The 23,419-nt window shown below is 31.3% G+C and overlaps 1 protein-coding gene across 1 annotated transcript in view; it reads left to right on the forward strand.

The window, feature by feature from the left end:
- The window catches only part of LOC140438760 (uncharacterized), a 274,926-nt gene that overhangs the window by 223,807 nt on the left and 27,700 nt on the right, over nt 1-23,419 (forward strand). Inside the window, exon 11 of the mRNA XM_072528408.1 lies at nt 11,033-11,379. Within this exon, the coding sequence (XP_072384509.1) occupies nt 11,033-11,379 (347 nt within the window). The remainder of the gene's footprint in view (nt 1-11,032; nt 11,380-23,419) is intronic.

The following is a 23,419-nucleotide window of genomic DNA, read 5'->3' on the forward strand; positions in this document are numbered from 1 at the left end:
GCGAGAAGTCTTTATTATATAGAATACACTGTAATGATGATATTTACATTTACAATACACAAGATTACGGATAATTGTCTGCGACCTGCGAATTAAAATATCGAACACCCCCGTCGTTAATTGGTTCCGTCTTTCGTCTTTTTCGGCGTGCACGATAATTTAAGTCTACTCAGTTCGGGCGACAAAAATCGAATCCCCTGGCTCAGGAGGAATGTGTGTTCTCGTCTACATATCTCCTGTTACCTTCACCCCTGAATCCCGTCTCCCTTATAGCAACTTAAGCATATTGTTTAAGTGGTTCCTTGCAGTGGCGTAACTAATGAATAAAACTATGCTAAATACTTATAGTAAGAAATATTCCTACACAATTATTCATCCGAGCAATTAGTAGAGTTGATTACAAGACACTTTGATGACACAATTGAAGATCAAATCAATCTACAAAACTACAAAGACATCGATAGTTTATGCAAATTCCTACAAATAAGGACATCACGGATGCAGGAAAGAAGAGCAATAAGGTCACAAGAAAATTACAGACACCGAGAAACTCAGGAATACAGAGAGAGAGAAAAAAATTTTAGGAGGGATTACACTAGACGAGAATTTATTCCCAGGAAGGACAACGAAAATAGGGAAAACAGAAGAGGAAATGATGAGTTCAGAACTCGGAAACGGAATGAGGACAGATATCGAGAAAATCACAACAGAAATAACACACGCGCATATCCCGAAAACAGAAATTACAATAGACGAAATGAACAGGAATATCGTGGGAACCGGAACGGATATGACAGACCAAAAGAAAATAGAAGAGAGGTAAATAATACACAAATAGAAAAAAATGAGGATGAAAGACACAACGATGAAAGAAGAAATACGGAAGAACAACAGTCGGTTTTTTCACGAAAGCACCCACTAAAACCAAAAAACCAGGCAGTAATTTTTTGTCACCCGAAGGAATTTATTAAATTAGCAGGAAATAATGAGGAAAGAAGAGGAGTTAATTTAAAATTTGTAGATGGTTTCATCAAAAATAGACCAATCAAAATTTTGATAGACTCCGGTTCAGAAATAACATTGGTAAACAGAAAATTAATAGAAGAAGTGAATTTGACAAATTTAATCTACAAAATACCAAGGGTAAATTTGGTGGGTGCAAATAAACGGACATTGGCAACGATAAATGAGGGAATACGAGTGAGGGTACGATTGAATGAGAAAATGTATGCATTACAATGTGTAATAATGCCAAACATGTCGCATGACATGATTGTAGGAGTGGACGAACTGGCAGAAAAACATGTAATCATAGATTTCAAAAATAATACGATGAAACTAACAGAAGAAAAAGAAGGAGAACAGGAAAATGAACATGGGAAAAAGAAAATTGATAATTCGGAAAAAGAACAAACAGTGGAAATGAATTTGGCAACGAAGCAAGGACAAAGAGGAAAAGGAAGAAAACTTAAGAAAAGGATAAAGGAAGTCAATACCGGAGATTCCTCAAAAGAAGGAATGAGCCCCGAAGAAGAAGAAGAAATAGTGTCAACAAAGGAAAATGAAAAGGATATGATTGAAACAGTGGTATTTAAGGAAGAGATTGATGAAAAAGAGGAGGAAAAATGTGCGATAAATATGTGTCAAGAATCTGAGGAAAAAGAAAGAAAATTGATATGTGGAGAAGAAAAAGAAAATGAGGTGCGTCTGATGTTAAAAGAACACGAAACTTTAATAAATGAGGAAAACAGAGTGGAAAAAAAGTACGAACATTCTTTTGAGGTAAAAAACTTGGGAAACTTTCGATCGAAGACTTACCCGATCCCATATAAATATCGACAACAGGTGAAAGAAGAAATTAATAAAATATTGAAAGACTATTCTTTATTGTTTTTGCATAGAGAAAAATCTCTAAATAATTCAGTAATTTTTATCATATGCAAAGGCGGGGATTTGTTATGTTTCTTCTTTCCCAACCAAAGAAAAATAAATAAAAATATCCATCGGAATAAAATTTTAAGATATCATTATAAACAAAAATGTATATAGTAATTTAAGATAAGATTTAGTGTAGATAAGAATAGAAATTTGTTTGGCAAACGACCTTTTTCCGTTTCAAACAAAATTATCAAAAAACCTTTGTTTAGAATTAGAAGACATTTTACCTGTAAGTTAATCTTTTCATTGTTTGTATAGTCGAGTATTAAATAACCACATTCTAATCGTTTCAAATATGTATAAATGGTGTATTGACAAAACCAATTTTAAAGTAAGCTATTTAGTTTTTCTCTGAAACCGAAATTAGGCTTTTCCAAAATCATGGTAAACACAATTTGAGCTTTTGATTGGACGGTCGTTTTTAAATGGGAATTTGTGAGCCGATCATGAGACCGGAGAAGTTAGTTATATTTTGGTCATCGAAAAGGAAACAGTCGTTTGTCTCAAGATAGGGTGTGGTTCGTGAGTTTGTATACCGGCGTAACGAAAAGAAGTGAATAGTTTGCAGAAGGAGATAACAAGTAGATTAAAAAAGGTCCTTGTATCTACCGTGGACATTTTATAAAGTATATGTGAAAGTATTCTTACGGCATCAAGTTGACAAAAGGAGGTCCTGGTGTCATAAATAAGTAGCTGAGTTTGGAGAAGTGAATCGGGTGTTTTTTGTGTAGTCTGCAGGAGGTTTGCAGAGACGTTAAGAAGGAGCCGAGGTGCCAAAGAGGAGAGATCACATCGTTGAGGAGACTGGACTTTTCTGGGTATGTTCCAACATACAACTCAAGAAGAAAATAAGCTGTAAGTGTTTGTACAATTGAATTTTATATCTGTGAAGGATCGGTTTGACATCATGGTCATTAGCATTCAAATTTAAGAACTGAGGTTTTGTTAGGCTAATCAAAAGTTTAAAGTTTGTTGTTTCTTGTTTCAAGTAAAGAAAATTTTAAGTAAAATTGGTTTTCACGTAATATAAATGTATGTAGTTTTATAATCTTATTATTATAAAAATTTGATTTATTTTCTTGTATGCTGATTGATAAGATAACGACAGAAGTTAATAATTGTTTTATTCATTCATATAAAATAAAGAAACGTAAATCTTTGTAATATAATATATTTGTATCCTTATCCTTTCTTCTCTACCCCGATAAAAGACAACTAGAAAATCTTTTGAATCCATCGAACACAGGTAATATAAGGATTATTTTACTTTTGATAACAAATAAGTTATAATTCTTTTTTATTGGCTCAATAACCTTAGATTAAAGTCAAAATAAACAATCATAATATATATATATATATATATATATATATATATATATATATATTATGATTGTTATATATATATATATATATATATATATATATATATATATATATATATATATATATATATATATAAAATGTGCACTCGTAAGTCAAAGGGATATTTTCGGTCAATTTGGAGATAAAAAAAGAAAAGAGTTGTGCTACTTTATCTTTTTATTGAATACGTTTCGCCCACTGTTCAATAGGCATCATCAGTTCATCTAAAAGAATGCTATTAGCGATACATCTAATATAAAAAACAATTAAGTAAACGATCTTACCTTTAAAAGATCTGTAGCATTAAGATATTATTATGGTGAAGACACGTCAAATATTAATTTACTAAATAAATCAGCAAAAACACAGAATGCCGGAAGATTCCCAATTTAAGTAATTTTATATTAATTTGTTTTATAATTTAACTTTTGAAAACATAAACGTATTCAATAAAAAGATAAAGTAGCACAACTCTTTTCTTTTTTTATCTTTTATTTTATATATATATATATATATATATATATATATATATATATATATATATATATATATATATATGTGTGTGTGTGTGTGTGCGTGTGTGTGTGCGTGTGCATGTGCGTGTGTGTGTGTGTGTGTGTGGGCGCGCGCGCGTGTGCTCGGGATATTGACTGCGAAACCTATGATTTCATTCGCCTAATCATGTTTACATTCCAGTGTTATCCAGATCCGCAAGCAGTGGTTTTTTAATTTTAGTTATTTTTTTTTTTTCAATATTTTTGTGTAGTTTTTTTTTATTAATATTGTTTAATATTTTTTTTTATTTTTTCTTCAATATTTTTTGTGTATCTTTTTTTATTAATATTGTTAAATTATTTTTTTTCATATTCTTATTTTTAAACTGCTTACGTATTGATATAGCAACTTATAAACTTCTAAATTGTTAGAAACTATTAACCCATAAAGGTTGATGGGTTTTACTAAGATTTTTATTTTCATAATCGCTTCCATAAAAATTTTGGTCTTTATTCTATTTTTACTAAAATTTAATATCATATGTTCTAGTGTGCCATATTCTCCACACTCGCAGTTTGGGGAATTTACAATTTTTAAATCCGTAAAATAGTTTCGAAACACAATTCAGATTTCTGCCTTAATCTGAGCCTTCTAAAAATTGCAAGGCAAAACAGACGTTGATAAAGATGTTAATAGAGACATGGGGAATCTAAAATTTGCATTCCACGACATGTCTCATCAACTAAGCAGAAGTCATTAGCGAATTGGTTTCTTGTACTCATACAGGGTAGATCCGAATAAAATGAAAAAGACAGTCAAGATTTGATTTCACGTACAAAGCGTCTATGTATCTGTTTATACGTATTTCGCCTTAATAAGGCTCATCAGAACAGCTATTCATAGGCGTTCTCAACGTGAAAAATAAATCTTTCCTGTCTTTAAGAAGCAACACTAAAATGGCTTCGAAACGGACGCAATAGCGACATCTGGTAATAAATCCGTAAAATAGTTTCGAAACACAATTCAGATTTCTGCCTTAATCTGAGCCTTCTAAAAATTGATTCGCTAATCATTTCTGCTTAGTTGAGGAGACATGTCGTGGAATGCAAATTTTAGATTCCCCATGTCTCTATTAACATCTTTATCAACGTCTGCTTTGCCTTGCAATTTTTAGAAGGCTCAGATTAAGGCAGAAATCTGAATTGTGTTTCGAAACTATTTTACGGATTTATTATCAGATGTCGCTATTGCGTCCGTTTCGAAGCCATTTTAGTGTTGCTTCTTAAAGACAGGAAAGATTTATTTTTCACGTTGAGAACGCCTATGAATAGTTGTTCTGATGAGCCTTATTAAGGCGAAATACGTATAAAAAGATACATAGACGCTTTGTACGTGAAATCAAATCTTGACTGTCTTTTTTATTTTACAATTTGTAATTTAAATAAGTGAGATGGTGCTAGGGAATGATTGAATCGAATTCTACAGATAATTCTGATGGCATCTTTTTTTGTTATAAAATTACAGAAAATGATTTGGTGGAAATTTTCGGCTGAATGCCTTTATAAAAAAGTCCCTTGGTGGAATGATCATATTTATTCATCAATTCCTGCCTAATTAAATTTTTTGAAATAATATAAAAGTCTTCAGAAACTAATGAATAATTTACAAAAGTATCGGAATCTAATGCTTCCTTGGCCAGTATGTCTACTTTTTCATTGTGGATGATCCCACAATGAGCTTTAACCCAAACAAACCTAACTATTTTTCATTCCTCATACAAGTATTTAAAATTGGTTAATATATTTTGTTTTTTAAGATATAATTAATATTAATATGTATTAGTAGATATATTCGAAAGTTTATAAAATATTTAAAACACTTTTACAATCTGATATTATTAAAAAAATTTTATTATTAAATAAATTAGTTTTAATATATTTTAATGCTGCTAATATAGCGAGTTGTTCAGTTGAATATCTTGAAAATTCACTCGGAAGTTTTTTAGCCTCGAAATAATTTTGTGTAGGGTCCCAAAATGCACAGGACATTTTTTCGTCTTTTTTTTTTATGCAGCTATAAATATGATATGATAACTTTTAAAATAATTTTCTATGTCTGAATTAAACATCACATTTCTCAACGACTTGGGGTAATTAGGATAATCTCTTAGAAAGCGTATTTCTATCTCAGGCACATCAGTTAAGTTTGTTTGGTATATCGGTAACAGTTCATTTTTATACATATTGTCTTTATATTGTAAGCAGTCTTGATATGATTTTTTCCAGTGATTCTTTTTTCTTCCTGTACTTATTAATTAAATCCATTATAAATAGGTTGTGAACTTTACTAACTAGACTACTATTTTTAGATAAAATTTTGCACAAACATTTATTACAGAGATATTTTCTTCTTAGCTCTAAAGACATTTCATAACATTCTACTTGAAGATTTGAAATTGGTGTACTTTTAAAGGCTCCAAGGGGCAATCTTAGACATTTATTCACTAAATTATCTAACTTTTTTAGGTTACTGGAGGCTGTTTGAGAGTATAAAAAGCATCAGTAATCGAGAATTGATTTAATGAATGACCTGTATAATAACAGGGACATTTTTGAATCGGCTCCCCAACTGTAAGAACTTACAGCTCTTAATATATTTAATCCTTTCTCTGCTTTTTTTAATACTCTTTCTATGTGCTCTTTCCAAACTAATTTTCTATCAATTGTTACTCCTAGGTATGTTACATGCGAAATAACGGGAAAACTATGCTCTTGTAAGACAATCTGATTGGAAATAGTTCGTTTACGGGTGAATATTCATGATTTCGATTTCGTTAGTGAAATCTTTAAATTTTTCTTGACACCATTGGTTAAATCGAAGAAAAAGTTAATTTAAAGAACTGTAACCCGATTGAAGATCACAATTATCAATGTAAATGCATATATCGTCAGCATATTCCAGTATCTTAATGTCCCTGAATTCGTCTGTTAGCTTTTCTAGGTCAAAGGTATATATTGTATACAATATAGGACTTACAACGCTACCCTGAGGTAATCCCAGACTTGCTGTTCTTGTATCTAAAATTTCCTCATTTATTTTAAGGTTAAGAATGCGATTACGATATAATTTTATTATTTTTCCAGAAAATTCACAACTAAAACCAATTCGCACTATTTGTTGATGTAGAATTCCTAGATTTACTTTATCGTAGGCTCCCTCAATATCCATAAATAACGCTATGGTAGAACGATTTAATGAGAATGAAATATTGTCAGTGACTAGGTGAGTAATATTTTCTATTGTGGAATGAGCTTTTCTAAACCCAAACTGATATTTTGGTAGTTTGAGGTTGGATTCTAGCCAATATTCCATTCTTGTTTTGAGCATTCGCTCGAATGTTTTAAGTACACAGGATGCCAGTGATATACCTCTGTATGATTCTGCTAGATTTGGATCTTTTTGCGGTTTTAACATTGGAATCATAATATATTTCTTCCAATCTTCTGGATACTGCGTGGTTTCCCATATATTATTTATTATTTCTAACAAAGTAATTTTGCAGGATAATGGAAGGTTGTATAACATTATATAATGAATGTTATCGATACCAGGAGCCGTATTTTTGTGTTGTTTAATACTGCACTGGAATTCTTTGAGACTAAATTTCTTTAACAGACTGTCCATTGCAATTTTATTGATATTTTCTACTTGAAGAGGGTAAACTGCTTCTTCTTTTTCAAGCCATGGTGGCGTGACTTGGTTTATAAAGGTTGTTGTCCATTCCCGTGCTACTACCTTACTGACTGGTTCTGTACAATTATTTTTTAATTTTCTAACCTCTGTCCATATTTGTGTGATTGGTGTATTTTTATTTATTGAAGTACAAAAATTTCTCCAAGATTCTATTTTGCGCCTTTTTATTAGTTTTTTACACAAAACCATTGTTCTTTGTAGACAAATATAATTTTCTGCATTTGAGTTTAGTTTAAATCGCAAAAGAGCATCTTTTTGATTTTTCATTAATATGTCACATTCTTCATTCCACCAATGTTTATTAAATTTCGAGTTGAACACTTTTTTCTTTTTGGGTATTGAATTTTCTGCTGCTTTGTTTTATTCTGCTATAAATTTATCATATCGTTTTATATTATTTTGATTATTACTGTGTTCAATATTTTCAGAAAAAAGTGACCAATTTGCTTTGTTTAAATTCCATCTGTTTGGATTTGTTTTAATAATATAATTATTACTTTTGATTTCTATTAATATAGGAAAATGATTATTAGATCCTAAAGTATTTATTTTTGTTTTCCAATTGCATAATGTAACCAAATCAGGAGATACAATAGAAAGGTCTATTGCCGATTTAGTCTTTTGATTTAATGAAGGAATGGAGCTTCCGCGCCGTTATTAAGAAAAACTAGGTTGGTATTTTGAATTGCTGAAAGTAAATTAATTCCTGCTCTATCAGTAATATCACAACCCCACACTTGATGGTGACAATTAAAGTCACCAGTCAACAGAAAAGGTTTTTCCAGGCTTTCAAAAAACAATGACCAACTTCTTTCAGATATGTTTAATTTCGGTTTGGTATATATCGAATAAATATTTAATGTAAATAAGTTACTTACTTTACCAGCTAGAGAGACAGTCATTAAACCTTCAATACTCTTAAAACTCTTTGTATTGTTAAAAGCAATATTTTTCTTTAGAAGAATACCTACACCACCATATCCATCCTCTCTATCTGAACGAAACAAATGATACCCATTACAATTTGGTTTCAAATGTTTCTTTAACCAAGTTTCACTTAAAATACTCAAATGAATATTATTATCAAACAAAAATTTTTCTAGTAACCCTTTATTATGTACTAATGATCTTATATTATACTGTAGGATATTGAATTTATTGTTGAATGTTATTAAGAATTGGTAAAATATTCGTTTTAATTGAATTTAACATTTGCTTATCATCTGTTGGTATATATTTTTTTATAACTTTTAGAATTGATTCCATTATTGTGTTGCTCTGTATACATTCAACATCAAAGTGAGTGAAAGAAGAAGAACTCGGTTGACTTAAAGGTACCTTGTGATATTGTGGTATATTTCTAAAAATCTCATACACGGGTCTAGAGGGGATAGTTGGAAGGGTTATTATATCTCTATGCTCTTGGTTTATGGGATATGGTGATAATGGACTTGTTGCGATTCTCTTTCTTTTTACATTGATTGTATATTTAGATCCCTCTGAGGGAGATTTGGTAGCTGATGCATAGCTTAATTTATCTCTATTAAGGGCTTCCACATAAAATCTCTTGCTATTAACCGTTTAATTGACTTTTGTTCCGAAAATTCTGGGCATTTAAATTTATCGGTAGCAGAATGATTGCCTGTACAAAAAATACACGAAGGGTTGTTTTGTTTCTCGCAAGTATCACTAATATGTTCATTACCGCAAAACTTACATCTTCCTTACCACGACACTGCTTAGCTATATGTCCATAACGCAAACATTTTAAACATTGTATTATTTTAGTAATATATATTTCGACATCATAAACAATTTTTTCTATTACTACTTGACTAGAAATTGTTTGTCCCTTAAAAGCGACAATAACAGTCCCCGTAGGAATGAATTTATCCTCAGATTTTCTAAACATCCGCTTAACCTGTGTAACTGTAACCACCTGATCAAATTTACCTTTAATTAAACCTTTTAATTCAAGTTCAGAAATATCAGTATCTACATGTCTAATAACACCTCCTTTTTGTGTGTGAAAAGTAGGTATATACGTATCATAGTTTTTATCCGATAATGTTTTAGATTCAGCTAATTTATTTGCGGCCAAAAATGTATTACATTCTACTTTCAGTTTATTTCTACCAATTATTGAAATATTAACAATGTTTAATTTCATTTTCAGCATTTAATATTAACCTTGTGACTCCTATTCTATGCAATTTACCTATATTCCCTGATTTATTTTCTACGAAAACACGAAACTACGAAAGTACGGTCCCTGATCTCTAAGTGTATAATAATTCTTTTCAATAGATATTTCGCTTACCTTATTATTGCCGTTTTGATTTTTATAATTTAAATTTAGATTTTCATATTGACTTTCCTTCCTTCCCCGATCTGGTGGGATATTCCGATCGTCATCAATTTCTATGTTGTGTTAAACACACACACAAACCTATAGTTTAATAGACCCAACTACAAATATTAAATAAAAACTGGTACTGATAATCCACACTGCCTAATTGTTTTCGATGTACACTCGACGAATGTTAATTGACAACTCTTGGTAAATATATCTATGACAAAAGTGCTTGTGGGATACAGCATGTTGTATTTAAATATTTAAAAATTAATTTTTACAAATTAATACCTGCTGATATTTAGTTACCACACATTATATTGTGGTAAAAAAGTTTTTAGTCTATCATCAGAGGCGTACGGTGACTGCGCCGAAGAAATTGTCTATAGGATAAATTAGGCGTACTTTTCTTGGTTAAATCACTTAACCCATTAACGGCCGAGATGAACAACGAGAAATTTGACAATTCATTTATTAGATTGGATTAAAAACACATAAATTAAAGACTTACAACCAAAAAGATTTTTTTATGAAAACAAAAACAATTGGGTTAGCATACGCACCTTTGGCCGAATACAAGTACAATTTTTAATAAAGAAACATGTACCTTAAATGTAATTTAAAGTTTTATAATACCTAATTTGATACATGACAGAAGTAATACGTACTTTTTAGCTAGACCAAACACAGACGAAATTAATTATATAAATATATACAATACGAAATAATATAGGCATATCGTGGTACAACACCATCAACATTTAAGGGCAGTTAGTACCAGAAAAATGAATACAACATGTCCAAGCGCTCGGAACTGTTTTCCTATTTTAGGAAAGAACTATGTCATGTCATTCAGCAACACAAAATTTGCCAAGCCCAGGGTTTTAAACCGAAGTAAATAAAACAATTTATAGTTTTTTTTTCATACCAGTAAAAAGGGCCGGTGAAATTGTTTTTGCTGACTTTCTCATTATCAAAACTTAAGAGGAAAGACGGAATGTGTGTGTTGCACTGAATTTCTTTAATCGAATTAATAATTTTCTTTTTTATGTTAATTTTTAAATCTAAAAATATTCAATTTTGCGGATAAGCAATATTTAAACAATATATGTATTTTTTATTACATTTTAGCTCCTTTGCTTCGAACATTACCACAGCACATATTACAAAATATGAATCTGCCATCGACTCGCGGTACAAGCGGTTTATCGATCCGTCAAAGACCAATCCCATCTAGAGGAGGTCAGCTTCAAGTTGCAGGCGTGGTTGTTGGTTCATGGGGTGCTAATTATGGATATCAAGGTGGAGTTAGACAAATGATGCCTTCGGGATACACACAGAGAGGTAGAGGTCGTGGCGGAGGTAATAGTTCTGGAGGTGCTAGTGGTGGAGGATATCAGAGCTCTTATGGAAGAGGCAGAGGACCAAATCGGAGACCAGGGATGCCGACCTTCCTTACGAGTAATAGAAAGAATCAGGTAAGAAAGATTGATTTGCAATCCACACCACAAATCTCCATTAGGCAGCTTTAATAAAAATATTTGATAAATACTCGTATTGGTTTTCTTAAAATGTTCTCTCCCAACAAAGCTTCAAAAATATCGAATGTTTCGCCATTTTTAATTTTTGAAGTAACTTTTGTAAAAAAAATTTTTTATGCAAAGAGCATTATATTGCAGTTATTTTAATTACAAATCGAATGAGACTTCGTAAGATCCGATCGTTTAATTATTTTTCCTGATATGTTTAATTGCTTATAAAAATCCTTAACTGTTCATAAATTCTGCAGGGCCAGAACTAAAAGAAAGATAAAGATCTAAGTCTAAACGGATTCTCTTCGTGATCGATTATATTTTTATGTAGGAATAAAAATATTTGCTCAAAAAATTTTTTAACCTCTTATTTAGTGTTTTGAGTTATAGATTAATTAAACTCCCTAAACTTTACAGACATTTTAAACTTATTGATTCTTATAGCTGAAGTCAAGACAAAGAATAAAAAAATACAATTAGAAGTGTAGTTAGCTTAATTTGTTTAAGTTGTAGTAGAGGTTGAGGACGTTGGGCTATACCCCTCCACTTCCACTCTGACGTCGTTCAGCTCGACGACGGCTCGAATTGTCAAAAATACCTTAAGCTTATAGTGCCTAAATGACTTAACATACAGGACCGTGAGTTATATCACATGACAGGATTTAGCAAATAGAATATAACGACAAACAAAAATCAACATGGCGGCATGCCAAAAGGGCTTTAATAACGTATTTTTTTAACTATACCGATTGGTACTATCGAAGCAATCGTGTAGTGCGAGATATTATATGACAACTAATTTTACAGTGAAAAGTATCTACGTACGTGATTCAAAACAACAACCACAAATCTTTTCAGAGCAGCAGTGTGCAAAGTAAAGATTGCCATGACGGTCGCCAACATTCGAAACGGATAGGCACTGCAAGAAGATCTAAAAAACTGAATAGAAATCTACCTCAGGCCTCTGACTTTGTTTTTACCACTGTTTTTATTACTGTTAATCATCTCCCTGAAACGTGACACAAGTTGCAATGCCTAGCCTCATTAGTTGTCGTATTCGTACAAATATTCTTAATGTTTTCTTATTTACTTATGTAAACGTATTTTCAGTTAAATTGGCTGAAACTTTGCAGAGAGGTAGTTTTGATCATGCGGATTAAAAGTTCTTAGTGCTTTAAGACTCAGAAATTAATTCTTTCTGAGACATAGAGCTTCAAAATATCAGTTTTTAGTTCATTTTTCAAAATCATGAATTTGGAAACATAATTATCATTAGCTACCCCTCATAACCTTTTAGAAACTTTAAATATCTGTGTAAGATTGTTTCACCTTTTTTTGGAGTTGCAGATCATAAAAAGTTGTAATTTTTGGGAGTATCCGAATTAAAATACATAAAACCATTAACCGAAATTGTTGCAAAAAACCTTATTTTGCAGTAATTTTTAAATTATAATAACTTTGTTTTTTTGCGTAGCTACATGTCACATAGCTACTTGAAATTATGGAAATTAATAAGTTATTAAAGTGTCTAAGCTAAATATCAACAAGACAAAGCAAATAGTTTATAAGTTATTTAATTTGTTTATCCTGGAGAGCGATTTATTTACCTTATAAACATTTATAATAACTTTGATATCGTTTATGCTACACACTTATATAGAGGCTTAGAGCTGGTGAAAAAAACACACTTTTCAAAAAATAAAAGAACCTTCTATGACCATTACGCGCCAAGAGAGCATTTTGTATTTAAAACCATAGCATTTTATTCTTAAAATCATACTTCCATTGTTTATTAACATTAAGAGCTGAAAATTGAAAGGACTCTAAATGAAGATCTAAAATGTATTATCGAACTTATAGATGACATATACAGTAAAGGAGTAAAAAGTTATAACCCGTTAAAATCATGGTACTTAAAATGCCGCCACAGAAAAGTAGAGGGGAGAACTGTCCGAACTCCGCTTTTTTCAGATTGGAACTTCAAATTGAATCGTGCTTGCAAAATTTGCAATATCTTGGCTTCTGTGGCACGTAAAAACTTAATTTTCTTTAGCTCAACAAACAGTTGTTTAAATAATCGCTCTCCGGGATAAACAAATTGAATAACTATTTGGTCGATCTATTTGAAATTTAGCACATTTTAATAGCTGATTAACTGCCACAATTTTTATTAGTTACGTTACATGTCATTATGTAAAAAACAAAGTTATTAACATTTATAAATTACTACAAAATTAAGGGTTTTTTGCATCTATCTTGGTGAATTCTTTTTGTATTTTAATTAAGAAACTCACAAATTGAACTTCAAATTGAAGCGTGCTTGCAAAATTTGCAATATCTTGGCTTCTGTGGCACGTAAAAACTTAATTTTCTTTAGCTCAACAAACAGTTGTTTAAATAATCGCTCTCCAGGATAAACAAATTGAATAACTATTTGGTCGATCTATTTGAAATTTAGCACATTTTAATAGCTTATTAACTGCCACAATTTTTATTAGTTACGTTACATGCCATTATGTAAAAAACAAAGTTATTAACATTTATAAATTACTACAAAATTAAGGGTTTTTTGCATCTATCTTGGTGAATTCTTTTTGTATTTTAATTAAGAAACTCACAAATTGAAGAATTTTTTGAGATCTACAATTTTTATTTAAACTATTTTTCTCTAAACGGGATAAAAACGGTTTATAGGCAAAATAATGACCTCTCACTTTTTAAAATTTTTTAACAAAAACAAACCAAAATATCTATATAAGATTTTTACGTGAAATCAAAGATTTTTTCGCAGATGGACTGGTGTAATTAGTCGTGCGATGAAGATGTACTTATTTCTACTTTTCAATACAATAACTAAAAATAGCTAAAGGAATACATATTCAAATATCTAATACTTTGTTTATGTGTATTTACTTTATACCTATTTATTTATTAATTTCCTTTTCCGAAGTTTATTATATGATAATTATAATACATACCAACAAAATTCAAATTTAATTCATCTCGAATATGACGCGTGCACCGTGACGATAATGAAAAATAATGGATAAAAAATTTTTTTTCAATTTAATTGCGTATGGTTAATGGTTAACTGGTTAATTTAATTCAGGGGAATTCATATAGCACCATCTATTATAACGTATATCAAAGAAACAATCATATATTAAAATCTATTGAGACAGAAAGAGTGGTCACATCTAGTGACTGTATCAATTAGAATCAAACAAATTTATACATTGCGTTGGCCAACTATTTTTTAAACAATGCTGGAACGTCTTTTTTTAATTTTTAAGCGTTATTAATTCCTAATACTAAAATGCCTATACACAGAGAGAGCATGGTTTATCTGATTGGTTCATTCTAGTAGCACATATGATGACCTTCTGGTATCATATTCTAATTACACAAGTATAATAAATGTTTCTTTTTGGTCATTTGAGTTTTTGGCCAAAAAAATTCCATTCGTAATGGATTAAAAATTAAATGTTTGCTTTTTCATGATTTATCATGTAACAATAGACACAACTTACAATTTCATTACTTCCTCGTTTCGTTATAGACTCAGTCTACATAAATTAATATCCTTGCTTGGATACTTTATCAAATATTTTAAAATTATTCACATTTAAATGTCGCTTATGATAAAACATTGATACATCTCCGCATGGTCTGTAATACAGCTCTGCTGATGTATTTTTTCTAATGCTACTTAATCAGATTTTGTATGAGACGCAGGAGATTACCTTCGAGGATACCAGTATCATCAGTTTTCTTCCATGTGGTGTAAATGTATCGATCACTCACTCCCAAAGTATTGAGAAAAAACTGTTTACACACTTGAACGTCCTTGTTATTAATCCTAAATTTATATTGCAAGTTATGTTTGCGATTGCTTCCAGGTTTTTTATTTTGATTCTTAGGTTTAATTTTATTACGCGTAATGTCTGTCTTAATATAAAGTCTCTTTGTGAATTTATGTTGCCCATGTCCCAAAGTTTTCGATGAATATACGTTCTTAAATCCTCAGAAATTTCAAAACATTTCAAACGAAAAAGTTTGAGGACAAGCTTTTTTCACCTGTCCAACGTGCACCATTGTCCCTTTATGTGACTTGTAGGATTTACCAGTGTTGCCAAGTTTCTTTATATTATTTCGTCTCCATTCTTTAGGCTTTACACTGCGTTTTCTCGAACACGGTACACTGTGACTGTCACTATCACGCCGATTAGTAGCGCTTCATTTGGTGTTTCGATTAGTGCAACGTCATTAGTTGGAATTGGTCCTGGGAGATATGTGGGATCTTGCACAGAATCATCATCAGAAAGTCATTTTCTGCATAAACTTGTTTCCCATCTACAATATTGTCAGCATTACCGTCTCTACTGAGTTCATATTTTTAATAACTAAATTGAGTTGTTCTGAAAATAACCAAAGTTTTATTTATTACTACAAAATTTGCAAACATATAATTATAAGGTATCATACCTGAAAATAACAATGAAACAACAATTATCATCTTTCGTTAATAATTTTCATAATTGATTTGTAATGTTTATTTTCCCTTGTCACTGTCACTCATCTCAAGCCGCTGGGAAATATGGCGTTCCGTCGGTAAGGCGGTAAAATTCAAATTTAAGAAAACCTCGACAGCAGATATTGTATGTTGGGATTTTCTTTACTTCTCCCACACTTCAGGTGAGCACTAGACTGGCATTTGCGTTTTCATTTTTGGATTCTTCAAACAATAGTGTTAGTTTTGTGATGTGGAACAGGTTTGACTCTTCTTTTCTGTGTCCACTGCCCAATTCGTAGATTGAATTTGTCCACTTCTTTTTAATTGTGTATGGTCTAGTTCGCAATTCATTTAGGTCTCCAATCTTTTGTTGTATTCGTGTGATTTTAATATATATTTCTGTGCCAATTTTCTATCTTTGCTTAATTTTTCCTATTTATTTTCTTTATTTTCTTATTTCATCAGGTAGTATGTTTGTTTTTTCACCTTTTTGTATTATTATGCTTAAGAAATTGTTTATATTCTTTTGAGTTTATTCAAGGGTGTTGATCTGTCAACACTATGTTCTCTTTGTAATATTATAATATCATCATTAAAGTTTATTGCAAAATCTGAGATTTTATATTTTCTTATTATATTACTCAGTATTCTTTGAAAAATGGCTGGTGATGTTTTCAATCCAAATGGTAGACAGGTCCATTGGAAGTGTCCCTCTTGTGTTACAAATGCTGTTTTATGTTTATCTTCAATTTTCATTGGAATTTACCAGAATGCTGAATTAATATCTATTGTTGTAAAGTAATTACAGTTTACTGTTTTTATTATTAAATCTTCTATCAGTGTAAAAGGCTGTGATTAAGGTGTGACTATTTTGTTGAGTTCTCTAAAGTCTTGATTTGTTTCCCTCTTCTTTTTTATATGCCAATGTGACGGGAGCAGCAAAAGTACTATATGACTTTAATCAGACCCTTTTCCAATAATTTTTGCTACTTGATTTTCTATCTCTATTCTATCCTCCATTGTGGATCTGTAGGGGCGTTTGTAGCAGTATTTTTTTACCATTAGATAAATGTGGGCTTCATAATCTTTAACTTAACTAAAATCATATTTATCCTTGGCATATACTGTTGCTTATTTATCTATTATTTCTTTAATTTTAGCTTGCTTATCTGAACCCAGATGTTTTTTATTATTTTAAATTGATCAATATTTAAATCTTCATTGAAATTAATGTTATATTCTTTTTTGTTTATGACACCTAGTACTTTAGGAATTTTGACCTATTTTTTTCTGGTGATTCTATATTTTTACTTAAATCATTGTTTTATATAATCTCTAGTCTCTAATTGTGACTTATATTAAATTTTAAAGAACAGTCCAAATCAGCTAAAACGTGGATAGCGCTTGTCTAAAAGGCACCAACAGCCATTTTGCAGTTTTGAGTAAAATAAGATTAAAAACTTAACAGTTTTAAAAATCTACATTTCATTTTAGGATTTTGATCTTTTTATATAAAGCTACTGTTTACTGGAATCGTTTTATTAAATAACAGAACATTAATAAGTTGTTTCTACTATTCAGTTATAACCTTTTTTTAATAACATGCCAACATTCATTAAGCGTTTCCACTTCAAAATCAATAGTCTCGCCAAATCCTTCTATGTCATCTTCAAAATTCGGACCTCTTATCGTCGAGTCACTCAACACTGAGGAGTAGGCAGATTGAGACCTCAGTGCCGAGAGACAGTTCTTGCAATACAGAACACGATACTGGTACGTCTCGAGTGAGGGGAGTAGACAGATTGAGACCCCGAACTCGAACCGAACCGTATCACTCTTGATAATGGCTCCAAAATGGGTGCCGAAACGTCGAGTAATAAATTCTCAACGCGGTTCTTCCCGAGAACTAAGTAATTTTCATTCATCTGACCGCGGAAATTTATATATATATATATATATATATATATATATATATATATATATATATATATATATATATATATATATATATATATATATATATATATATATATTGTTAAGCTACGTAAAATTGAAAATTTTATAATTATATTATATATTATATATAATATAATTATATTTCAAAGTACAAAATATAATAATTCAACTAATAAACTATAAAAGATATTTCGAAGAAATGAAAGTCCATTATCCTGGATTACCTGTAGTAAACAAAATTTAAAGATATGCATAAATTAGTTTCTTTGTAAACTATATTCGAGTGACGTGAGTGAGCTTTGTGAAATCGTGAACAATGCGAGCGGGTTTTCCAAATAGACTTGTACGTCATTATACAGTGAATAAGACAATAGAATAGAAATATTTAGAAAATATAATCCTCCGTTAGTTCTTAAGAATTTGTAGAAACCGATTAGAATGTTAATAGTTTTTAGGAAATTTATAATTGTAGGTAAAATTGTTGTTTGTTATCTAAATGGTAGATGGGGATAAGTGTGACGAACTTTGATTGGAGGAGATTGAAAAAAGTGGGATAGGTATGTAGGAATGAGAGTTTAGCTAGATTTTTGAGGAAGAAAAGATAATCAGTTGTTTTTCCAAGTGTTCAAGGGAACCGTCGTTGTTCTCTGGTGGTTCTCCAGAGGTAGTAAGCAGTAGAAGTGAATGTTTGTGAGTTTTCTTGGAGTAAGTGTATCTGACGGAAGCTGATCCAGTAAAATATTGTAAGTTATATTTTTCTACTTATATTCCAAGAGTCACTGTTCAGGCCGGAACGAGAGATTCAGTTTATCGAGAGGAGAAGAGGCTAGCATCATTTGAACGATACAAACATTTGAAGGAGATCATTAAAGACGATAGGCTCGCAATAATTTGTGTAATTATTGCTGATTACCTAGGGGACTGCTAAGAATAGATTGTGTAGGCTACAAGGAACAAGGATTTTCATCAGAGAGATAGTTTTACCATTGGTCAGTTTTTCTTTATTAACAACACATTTTTTAACAATTGCTTTAGAAAAGATAGGAATATTTTGATCAGGAGATTTAGAACAAAAATTTTGATTTGAAATGTTAATTTATATTGTATATACCATTAATTTTTGAAGGTTCACGTACGTAGAACAAAATTTTGATAATCATTATATGAGATATTTTTTATTGAAGATATTTGAGTGTGAATTTTATTTCAATATATAATGTATCATATATTTTTTTATTATTCCGGTATTCTTTTTACCTTACCTATCATATGTAAAGTATAGATATTGAAGCACGAGTATAACCCTGAGATAAGAAAATTAAATAGTGGGATAGAATCATAATTGCATCATTTAAATAAGTTTAATTAATTAATTAATTAGCTAATTAATTGCTTGGCCCACCTTAGACTTTTAATATCACATTAACTGGCGCCCAACGTGGGGCTTGAAAATATCGCAGCTTTACATTTGATGGTAGGGAAAGAGATCCGGAATAAGTACAGGTGATCCAGAGATTAAAAAATAACATTGAGGAAATTTGAATTTGAAAGTATTTTGACAATTTTTCCAGTGGATAAAAATTTGGTTTATTGATTGATCGTAGTTAGTTGATATTTACTGCTATTTTGAATTATTTGAGTTTTACTGATTGCATATTTGATATTTGTCGTGAAAATTTATTAAAATTGGGGAGAAATATTTGTCGTGTTCTGCAACATAAATAGAGTGTTGTAAAATTTCTCATTTGGCAGGGACAAAAACAGTAACGAAAAGAAACAACATGTCGACCACAAGGAGTCAAAGCAAAATGCAAGAAAGGAAGGAGGATAACAGAGAAGAGGAAACAATTATTGGAGAAGGATCGGATAATGAAGGAAATGCTACAATAATGGAGGAAAGAAAAGAAACAGGGATGTTAGAAAAATTATTAGCAATGATGCAAATACAGACACAACAAATACAAGAATCATCACAAAAAACGGAACAAAAAATGGAAGAAAACCAAAGAGAAATATCACAGAGAATAGAACAGAAATTAGAAGAAAATGATAGGAAAATGGAAAAGCGTTTGGACAAATGTGAAAATGGAGTAAAAGTCTGTTTAGAAAAAATTAGAGAAGAAATAGAGAGGAGACTAGAGATGCAGAGAGAAGAAATAGAAACTAAAATGAAGGATATTAACACTGTGCAAAAGATGGAATTAAAACAGTTTAAAGAAAATTTTGAAAGTGCGCTACAAGAAGACAGGAAAGAAATGGAAAGGAAACTTAAGCAAAATGAAAAACAGATGGCAGAAATTGAACTAAGAGGAGTAGAGAGAAAAGAAGTTATCGTCCATGGAACAAGCGAGGCGAAAATACAATTTGGCGTGGATATTAGAAAAACACACCCAGTACCGTTTGTTAAAAATTTGAAAACCAAATTGCAACATGTTAGATATTTTGACGATTGCAAAGAAACAATTAGAAACCATCTGAAAGAAGGAGCAGCGTTATGGTATGAAAGCAAAGAAGATGAGTTTGAAAATTGGACAGGTTTCGAAAATAAATTTATCAACTATTTCTGGGGGAAAAATAAACAGAGGGAAATCAACCAAGAGCTACAGAATGGAAAATATCACGAGAAAATGGGAATATCTGAAGAAAGATATGCTTTGCAGATATATAACAATTCAAAATATCTAGATTACAAATACTCTATCGACCAACTGGTAGAAATGATAAGCAGACATTTCGAAGAAACGTTGGAGGATCACGTGATTTTGAGAAACTATCAAGATATTGATAGTTTGTGCCAATTCCTTCAATTAAAAGAAGCGAAAAGAAGAGAAATGAGAAACAGAAGACAACATGACCAATATAATGGACCGGAAAGAAGGTATCAATCAAATTATGACCAGAGAAACCGACATCCCCGATCAACAAATGAACATAGGCCAAGAGAATACCACAATTACACTAGACAACAAAATTATGTTAACAGGAATGACACACAAAATAGAACATATGTAAATCACAACAGGAACAGAGCTGCACAAAATCCTCCGAATAGGAATACGAACGAACAAAGGGACGGTAGAAATAATCAGAGCTTCCAACGACAAAATAGAAGGGAGATGAATCATGTAGCAATAGAAAACGAGGAAGAAGATGTATGCAATGAATCCAGACAGGATTTTCACAAAAGCATCCACTAAACAAAAGTAAAAAACTCTCCGGTATATTTTGTCACCCGAGAGAGTTTATACAGTTGGCGGGAAACGAAAGACAAAATTCTAATTCCAATCTAATATTTTTATGCATTTATAAAACATAAAGCGATTAAAATTTTGATTGATTCTGGATCGGAGATATCGTTAATCAATAAAAAACTAGTAAAAGAATTAAATTTGGACAGATTTGTGTATAAGATTCATAGGTTTGCTTTAGTGGGTGCAAACAATAAAAAATTGACGACAGTAAACGAAGGTTTGGCAGTACGGATCAGAGTGGGAGACCAATTCTATATTATGCAATGTGTGGTGATCGAAGATTTAAATCATGATATGATAGCCAGAAATTGATGAATTGAGTGAAAAACATATCACCATTAATTTTTCGGAAAATAAACTGGAAATCAGAGCAGAACCAGACAACACAGAAGAAGAAAAGGAAACAGATAGGAAAACAATTTTTGAAAGGATAAATGAACAGGAAAAACATAAAGAAATGAATATGACTGTAGAGGATAAACCGAAAGTACAAGACAAAAATCAATCAGAAGAGAAAAAGAAAAGGAAGAAAAAGAAGAAGAGTTCGAAAAGAAAGCAGGAAAACAAGGTGGAGACAAGAGAAAAACAGGAAATAGAAGGTACAAAAGAATTGTTGGCAACCGACGAGAAAACAGAAAGGAAGCAGGAAGAAAAGGAAGTTATCATAAGAGAAATGAAAGGAGTAGAAACGTGGTGCTCGGAATACCAAATGGAAATTGAAGATAGAGAAAAAACAGAAGAAGAAATAAAGGATGAGGACAGAGAAGAAATGGCAATTATGGACGAGAATGAAGAATTTTGTGAATAAATATTATGGACAGTGAACACATGTGAACAAAATGAGGATGAAAGAAAAATAAAATTTGGAGAAAACATGGAAAAGGAAATAGAGAAGATTTTAGAAAATTATGGGGATCTTATTAATGAAGAAAGCCGAGTGGCTAAAAATTATGAACATTCTTTTAAAGTTAAAAACTTAAAAAATTTTAAATCGAAAACATATCCAATCCCGTATAAATACAGGCAAAGCGTCGGACAGGAAATTGAAAATATGATTAAAGACAAGGTGATCGAAAGATGTGACTCTCCATATATCAACCCGATAGTATGCGTGAAAAAATCGAGTGGTGATTTGCGATTATGTTTAGATGCAAGAAACATTAATTCGCACACAATCGCTCAATACGAAGCGCCTTTGAACATCGAATCCATATTTGGACGAATCACAGGATCACACATTATCTCCAAAATCGACTTGAAACACAATTTTTGGTTAATACCTTTGGCAGAAAAGTGTCGAAATTATACCGCTTTTTCTATCGACGGAGTGGTGTACCGATTTAGGGTGGTACCATTTGGACTACAGAGTGCATGCGCTGCTTTGGTTCGCGCCCTATCCACAATCTTAAATAGGCATGGAGAATTTGTTGTACATTACATAGATGATTTATTAATTTTCTCACCGTATATAACAAGCCATCTACGACATATTCATACTGTCGAAGAACTTGATCAAGCGGGATTAAAATTAAATATTCAAAAGTGTCAGTTTTTCCAAAAAGAAATACTGTATTTAGGGTTCAAATTAGACACAAAAGGGATTAGTCTTGCAGAAGACAGAATCGAAGTCATAAATAACTACCCTAGGCCAATCAATTTAAAAACTTTGCGGGGATTTTTAGGAATGGTAAACTATTTCAAAAAGCTGATACCAGACATCAGCACAAAAGAAATACCGTTGATAGCATTACTTAAGAAAAATGTCAGGTGGAAATGGGGAACTGAACAAGAAATAGCTTTCAAAAATTTAAAAGGAGCGTTTTCCACAGCTGTAAGACTAAACCACCCAAGATATGATCAACCTTTCATTCTCAGGACCGATGCTTCCATAAAAAATTCGCAGGGGTGTTATCACAGATCCACGACGATAAAGAGGCGCCAATCTGTTTTGTCTCACGTGTAATAAAAATGTATGAGAGAAAATACAGCGTTACTGAATTAGAGTTTGCCAGTGTGTTATTTTGTGTAAATAAATTACGTTTTTACCTACTTGGGGCAAAATTCACCATTGAAACAGACCATGCAGCGTTGGTACACATAATGAAAAATAGGCTGGTAAATAATTGAATTCATAAGGGCATTCTTTTATTTCAAGAGTATGATTTTGAATTTAAATATATCAAAGGAACTGACAATATCTTGGCTGATGCGTTGACGAGAGATGAACAATTCCGCAAAGAGGATCACAAAACTCTCCACGTCGGCA

The sequence above is a fragment of the Diabrotica undecimpunctata genome, chromosome 4, assembly GCF_040954645.1.
Source record: "Diabrotica undecimpunctata isolate CICGRU chromosome 4, icDiaUnde3, whole genome shotgun sequence".
Lineage (NCBI taxonomy): Eukaryota > Metazoa > Arthropoda > Insecta > Coleoptera > Chrysomelidae > Diabrotica > Diabrotica undecimpunctata.